The sequence below is a fragment of the Mus pahari genome, chromosome 2 (assembly GCF_900095145.1).
Source record: "Mus pahari chromosome 2, PAHARI_EIJ_v1.1, whole genome shotgun sequence".
Classification (NCBI taxonomy): Eukaryota; Metazoa; Chordata; class Mammalia; order Rodentia; family Muridae; genus Mus; species Mus pahari.
Genome location: NC_034591.1, coordinates 23,837,257 through 23,844,928, shown reverse-complemented (window position 1 = coordinate 23,844,928; position 7,672 = coordinate 23,837,257). Strand labels below are relative to the sequence as shown.

Sequence of the window (7,672 nt, the reverse complement as noted above, 5' to 3'; positions counted from 1 at the left end):
AATCTCCAGGACAGGAGAAAGAAAAGAGGAATCAAAGCATAAAACTGTGTAAGAGTGCCCCCACCCCCAGTTATTATGTACTATGGGGAAGGGAAGACCTAAAGTGAACTATCATTTCCCATAGATGGAAACAGTAACAAAACAAATAGCAAGTTGCAAGTATTAAAGAGCATTAAGGCAGGAAACTTATATATGCTTCTGTTGCCGAAACCTTGGCCTCAGCCTACTGGAAGAGCTTTCTGTAACAAAGCCTACACCTACATCTTAGCAGATAGGAAACAGACTGTATACAATGTTACTTCCGCAGCCTCTCAGAGGGAGGGTGGTGAAGCAATGCTGAGGAAGCTACTTGAGCTGCAAGTACATTTACTTCTCTTCCATTGGAAACCTGATCCACTCAGGTTGATTTTGGATTGGAATTAATTTAGAAATATGGTTGTAAAGGGGTTGGGGCCAATCAGTTTAGCTTAACAGGCTGCTTGCTCTGCAGGCTGCAGAACTAAGACTGAGAAGCTAGAAGAGTACACCTAGTACAGTGGCTTACAGGGCTGTTGGGTTGGTCAGTCTCCTCATTATCGTCCTCAGAGTCACTGGTGGAATCAGGACGGCCTGCACCAGTGGGTGAAGCAGGTAGCTGAGAGAGGAAGGTCTGAAGCACTCGCAGATAAACCAGTAGACCATCCTCAGAGAGTGCTCCTTTGAAAGACAATCAGCATGTTACTTCAGACAGTTTGGCATCACTTTCTTCATCCAGAAAACTGGCCTTACTGTTTTAATCAAATTCAAACTGCTGCACATTATGCAATGTATTTCATTTTTGTCTCCAGAAACCTAAGACTGAAAGCACCAGCAGGATCTCTGGTCACTCCTGTAAGCTCCTTCTGGAAAACACCCAGTGATTTCTTGCTAGAAGCTACTGAAGGCTTAAAAACCTAAAGGTGGGGCTACTACCTAGACAGTTAAAAGTGATGAACACGCTACACTTCTAATCTTAAGCTGAACCCCAGCTTCTATGGAGAGGTGATCAGAAGGACTACTAAAACTGGAACAAGGTTCTAAGTCCTGTGTAAGTATTTAAGCACCAAGACTCCCCTCAGATCTTGACTAGTATATCCTCACTGCTAGTTGTCAGTTGTAATATAACGCTCAACATGCTTCTCAGACTCAGATAGTTTACTAACCTACAAGGTCGAAGGAAAGGGTTGTAGGAACCCCAATTTATTTTATTTTATTTTATTTTTTGGTTTTTTGAAACAGGGTTTCTCTGTATAGCCCTGGCTGTCCTGGAACTCACTTTGTAGACCAGGCTGGCCTTGAACTCAGAAATCCTCCTGCCTCTGCCTCCCGGGTGCTGGGATTAAAGGCGTGTGCCACCACACCCGGCTGGAACCCCAATTTTTATTACTTGGTCAGAAACACAGGTAACAACTCATTCTGTGCATGAGACTCAGCCTAACTTTTAGTATATGTCCCTCTCTCTAAGCAGCCAGTGTCAGAACCAAACTTCTGAGGGTTGAAGGGATAACCCACATCTTGCATCATGGTCACAGAAATGTGTCATATAAACTAGAAAAACACCCTGAATTTTCAAGAGTTCTACCAACTTGTGAAATTCTTGCTAAAATGACTTATCTGCGCAGCTGCCTTTACAGGAGTTAGGAGAGATACATCTTATATTTCATACCTAAATAATTCTCACCAACAGTTAAAACAAAATAGAAGAGCCATGGCACTCCACTACTCCGTTTTGAACTTTGACTCTCAAGTAACAACAATGCATTGAGAAAGGGCTCATAAGGGAACACAGTTTGTGCATCTGCAAAGGCTGGAATGACGAAATGAAAAATTTGATCTGTAAAAGGTGCTCCCAGAAACTCCTCTGTGAAGGCTGAGAAAACTTGATGCCTGGAAAAGAAAAGGGATTTCAAGAGAATCAACATATTCTACCCATCAAATCAATCACAGGTAAAAAAAATCATTTCCCCATATGTCTAAGTAAATCATCTATATTCTAAATCAATATAGCTAATCATTCAGTAGAGGATACAATTTGATTTATATCTTCTCTATTAAGATAATTTTCCCCCATGACAGGTCCTAAAGAACAGGAAATAAATAATCAGTTCATCAGAATTAAAATTTATGTCAGGCACAGGAAAGACAGAGAAAAGTATACTACACACTGTGAACCATAACATACTAATAAGCAAAACACCTGACTGCCCAGTAATTGTTCACCCACCTTGCAGCTTCAGGACAGGAGCTGTATGTAAAGTGCAATGGTTTTAGGACATTCTCCAGCAAAATTTTTGCTATAGGAACTCGAGATAAATCAGAATATTCAATACTTGATGGAAGCTTGCTATTAATCAACAAGTAGAGAGATCTATAGTATCCTAAAAGAAAGGGGAAATTGCCTTTTTATTACAATAAAGAAATACTTTAAAAACTTAAGCACATTTATTTTGGGAGGCCTAGGGGACAATGTAGAGTCTGTTCTTCTGCCGTGTTGAACCCAGAAATTGAATTCAGATCATCAAATTTTGGCAGAAAGTACCTTTATTCACTGAGCTATCTCAACTGTCAGCATCAATTTTAAATGATTTATAAGATTAGATGGGTAAAAAGAGGAGGAAGGGACAGTCTCATTTTGTAGTTCAGTCTGGAATCAAACTCACAACATCCTCCTTCCTCAGTCTCCCAAGTGCTATGATGACAGGGGTGAGCCACCACATCCAGTCACAGTTATTTTGCTGAGACCTGAATTACACATAAACTTCCACATTCACTGCTCAGTTAACTACTAAAAGTGAATTAACTGTACTTGTTTTTTTTTTAGTTTTAAGATTAACTTATCTTATGTATATGAGTACACTGTACCTGTCTTCAGACACACTGAAGAGGACATCAGATCCCATTATAGATGGTTGTGAGCAACCATGTGGTTGCTGGGAATTAAACTCAGGACCACTGGAAGAACAGTCAGTGCTCTTAACCACTGAGACATCTTTCCAGACCTTAACTGTACTTCTTAATGTCTGGGTGGTAATGGTAAGACTGTCTCAAAAATCAAAACCAAAAAGAGAATGGTTTAGAGCCACTCCAATCCTGCCTGGTACACACTGATCACCAGTGGACTCACAAGCAAGCCTGGGGAGGGGTCAGTTTTACTATAAAACTGAACTAATCTTTATGAAAAATGGTGTGAAACTTTGTGTATATTAAACACAGTAGCTAAGGGCATGTCTAGAGTGCTGTATCAGAACACAGTATCACTGAGTATGAAGCTCAAATGTACAAAACAGTAACACCATACAGTAATTTATTCAAACAACTGAAAAAAAGCTATGCCACCACACACAAAAGAAGCAGCAGTTTTGGTGGAAGATTTTTAAATCAATTTTTATTTTTAGAAATATTTCAAAGAAGGCACAGCTCATGGTTATCCTCCTAATAGTTTTAGAAAACAGGAAAAGTAAAATTCACATCAAATGCTTATCCTGAACTGGATATATATCAGTTCATTCAAGCTCACTACCATGATCAATCTATTTCCTAGAAAACCAAACTCTATAAATTTCACTATAGTTTTTACTGCAACAATAGTTTTCCGAAATTTTTAATAAGCCAAGTTTTGGATTGTTTACATTTACTAAGCTAAGCAAACAGTAAAAAGTGTTAGGTTTAAGGTTTAATCTATATCAGCTAGAGTGTGTGTGTGTGTGTGTGTGTGTGTGTGTGTGTGTGTGTGTGTATGAGTGTGTGTATATATACACATGTTTGTATTTCAACAAAGCAAACTTTATCATATTTTTTAAAGTAACTCTTGGCTTTTAAGAACAAACAACCAGCTTCTTTTAGGATTAACCAGATGAACTTGTTTGTTTTTTCTAAAACAAAGAATGATTAGGTAGAGACAGTGAAAAGGCTTCTACATTTCCAGAGGCTGCTGTTACTCACTGGCACACACAGCTTCTATTCTGATGATCATAGTGTCTTGATCAGAGCAGTACCATTCCTCAAGAGCACACAAGCCTGGCCATGCCTCCACAATGATGCCCACCTCCACAGGTCTGCCTCCCCACTTACCACTGTGAACCATGTAGTGCAAAATTTGTTCAATCACTGACACCACATAGCTAGAATCTTGTAAAACAGGCAAGTATGTATTCTCAGATGTAAACACCTCAAGCATTCGCATTGGAAGTGCAACATTCAAACTGTCATCACTACAGTTTTGCAGCAACCTGTAAAACCAAATTCAAACACTTACTAGAAAGCCAGGGTTGGCAGTTTCCCTGACTCCTCCAGGATGAGATTCTGAGTCATTGCACCACTGCCAGAATCTCTGAAAACAGGCAGGGTTCAAGAAACTATGTTCAGGATTTCTCCTTAAGCAATTCCTCCTTCTGTCGAATCATGGCTAATTCCTCAAGACCAGGTAAGATTTTTTTTCCCAACTGCTACCTTCATTCTGTTCAATCTATTTTTCTCTGTGGATGGTCCTGCCACTCCACACTACACTGCTACATCAGACTATGGGTGCCAATGAGGGAAAAATTAATACCTGAGACAGTTCTAAACCAGCTTCTAGGAGCAGAGCCATGGCTCACACCAAGTACTAAACAGTACTTGCAAGTACTAAACAAGTACAAAGCAAAGGTTTCACTCAGGAAGAGAAAGCAGACACAATCAATTCAGTCTTATCATGGCTGACATTATCCTATTCATTTAAATGGCTCTACTGAAAACTCACATGTATTTTGAACTCCTCTTCACCAAAACCCTAGACCTTACTACTGCCTGTTCTGATTATCCTGTAGCCCCTACCTTTCAGATTCACCCCCACTACACTGCAGCCATCTCCAGCACACCACTGAAGCATATACTGGAGGAAAGTGTTGGAGGGTGCGGTTCTGGATGTAATGCTACTCTGTAATTACAGATTCTGTCTGTGATTATAATGCAGGAACCTGAGAAAGGACTAAGCACTTCACCCGGTGCCCACTGCTGAGCTGCTACTGGGTCCATCAACACAGGTACCTGGCCTCTCTGCATTTAGGCAACACCAATCTTTATCATTTTCACAGATTAATCATAATATTGTTGTTTGTAGAACCATCCTTCTTTCTCGAACTGCATGTGGAAGTATCTAGGGACTAAAGCACATAGTGGTGCACACCTCTATTAACTCTAGGGCCACCCTGATCTATATAGTCAGTCTCAAAAAAAAAACAAGCCAACAAAAAAGAACTGCTGACTTAAGACAATAGGCAATGAGCACCTGGTACAACATCTTTTTCTACTCTTATATGGACAATTTTAGAAGAAAATTTCCTTTGACTCCCTACTTGTTCATACAAAGGCAAGATGCTTAAAATCTGCAATGGCTCCGACCTCCAATTGATCTCCTCACCACCACCTTCCCATTAGGCTATCTCATATCTTATCTTTTTTAATCCCCCCAGTACTTACTAACATCTACATTATCCTAAAAGGTATCTACACTGTACTAAGGCAGGAAAGACTGCTTAAGATTCAAGGCAGGCCTGGGCTGAAACAAACAAACAAACAAACAAACAAGCAGAAAACCATAGGCTAGAGGACAGCTCTTAGGAAAACTGATTGGGGGCTGGAGAGATGACTCAGTGGTTATTAGTGCTGGCTGCTCTTCCAGAGGACTGGGGTTCAGTTCCAAGTATACACATGATAGCTCACCTCTATAAGTAAGCCCAGTTACAAGAGATCTCACATCCTTTTCTGGTCTCTGTGTACACCAGGGATGCGTGTATGTGTATGTATGTGGTACACACGTCAAAACACTCATACACATTAAAAACAAAAAACCAAAAAACTGCTTCCTAAAGCATGTAAACCCTAAACATTCGTGAAATTTCCAGCTATGACAAAACTTACCTGCAACAGAGGCTCATCAACCTCTTTATTTGGAACAAGCATGTCAATCTCTCTGATCCATCCAATTGCTTGACAAACAGAGAGCTGTGTTTAATTAAGTTCTGATAAAGCCATATCTGTAAGAGTACAACATAAAAATACAACCATTTAATCCATAAACATTTGCTTGCTTATTCAGATAACACTAAAAAGGTATTTACAAATTTTCCACACTCAAATCTAATTGAAACTTGATAAGGAACAAGTACTCTAAGTCAAGAAATTCTTAGCATGACATCAATATTAATTTACATTATTATATTAGTCTCTAAACAAAGAATACATAATGCTCACTCTACTTGAAACAATAATTTGCATGCAAAAGAAATTCACCAGAAAAACACTTGGAAAATATAGAACTAATTTGAAGTTGCCTAAACTCCTGCCCTTCCTGTGTGCAGGCCTGCACAGTTTCTTTCAGCATCCTTTCTTTTGGTTTTCTTTCTCTAACTCCATGTGTAACTTTTTTTATTTTTATTTTTATATTATACACACAGATTTACTAAAGGGAAATCTGTCCCACATACTCCTCATGAGAAGGCAATCAATCACATGGCCTCGGTTCAAGGACAATCACATAACTGGGTTAGTCAGAGGTGTCCACTCTTTCAGAGACAATTGCTGCCCTGTGAGTTCAGTAAAGTGGAATGTCAGACTCTGACAATGTGTTTACAAGGCTTACCTGTAACCAGTGCTGATGTGGCTACCACAAATGATTCTGAAAACTCATACATATAGTGCTGGGATCACAGGGATTAATCATCACATCTGGTTAAAACTCTTTTCTTTTATGAACTGTGTTTTGACAACATTTTTTCTCTACTCAGGATTTGCTTTACATGTGCCTGGGGTTTCACAGCCAGCTTCTAAAGCAGATCTGACTGCATCACAGAATAGCCCTCATATACAAAGATACTATGGAGAAATTCCCAAAACCTACACGCTTTGTGCTCCTTGGCAATCTTTTTGTTTGTTTGTTTTTAATCAAATTAATAAAATTTATTTAAAAATATACAACTCAATATTACCATTTTTTAAGTCATCAAAATAATTTATGATAGATAAATGCCTCTTAAATATACACGATGTCCCCGCCAGAGCTTCTAGGACATAGCTTCTAGGACAGACTCCGTTTCTTGCTCCAGACATCCGGCACCTTTCCCGCCAGAGGAGAGGTGTCCACCCGCAACAGAGCCCTCACAGTGAGAGCCATCTTTGCTCCAGTGAGTTGCCAGGGAGAGGGAGGCCTGCAGAAGCGACACAGCTTCTGGGAAAGATCCCATTTCTGGCTCCAGACATATGGGCACCTTCCCGCCAGAGGAGAGGTGTCTGCCCAGAAGGGCTCGCACTGCATGAGCTGGTAAGGGAGCCATCTTTGTTCCGGTTCGACTAGGCTCCAGTCTGCACTGGTGAGAGTGTGGACCTCAAAAGCTACACAGCTTTGGGACAGACAGAAGCAATCTAGCTTCTGGGACAGACCCTGTTTTAGGCTCCAGACATTTAGGAACCTTCCTCACCAGAGAAAAGGTGGCTACCTGTGAGGGCTCTGTCTGTCAGAGCAGCTGAGAGAGTCCTATTGTGTCCAGGGTCCCTCGGTGGCTACTCTGTGCAGGTGAGTGTGTAAACTGTAAAGGCAACACATCTTCTGGGACAGGCCCTGTTTTGGGCCTACATCTTCAGCAAGGAGGCAGATCTGAACGCCAGGCCTCTGTGCACC

The 7,672-nt window shown here is 40.5% G+C and overlaps 1 protein-coding gene across 2 annotated transcripts in view; it reads right to left on the bottom strand.

Moving 5' to 3' along the window:
* Window positions 1–7,672, bottom strand: part of Ube3c (ubiquitin protein ligase E3C) — a 101,272-nt gene that overhangs the window by 73,573 nt on the left and 20,027 nt on the right. The window contains exons 5-9 of one of the 2 annotated variants that reach the window (XM_021190082.2): window positions 5,917–6,032; window positions 4,090–4,247; window positions 2,243–2,396; window positions 1,685–1,905; window positions 545–696 (exon numbers count right to left, since the gene is read on the bottom strand). In XM_021190082.2, coding sequence (XP_021045741.1) covers window positions 545–696; window positions 1,685–1,905; window positions 2,243–2,396; window positions 4,090–4,247; window positions 5,917–6,032 — 801 coding nt within the window. The remainder of the gene's footprint in view (window positions 1–544; window positions 697–1,684; window positions 1,906–2,242; window positions 2,397–4,089; window positions 4,248–5,916; window positions 6,033–7,672) is intronic. The other variant, XM_029534706.1, reaches the window with a different exon arrangement.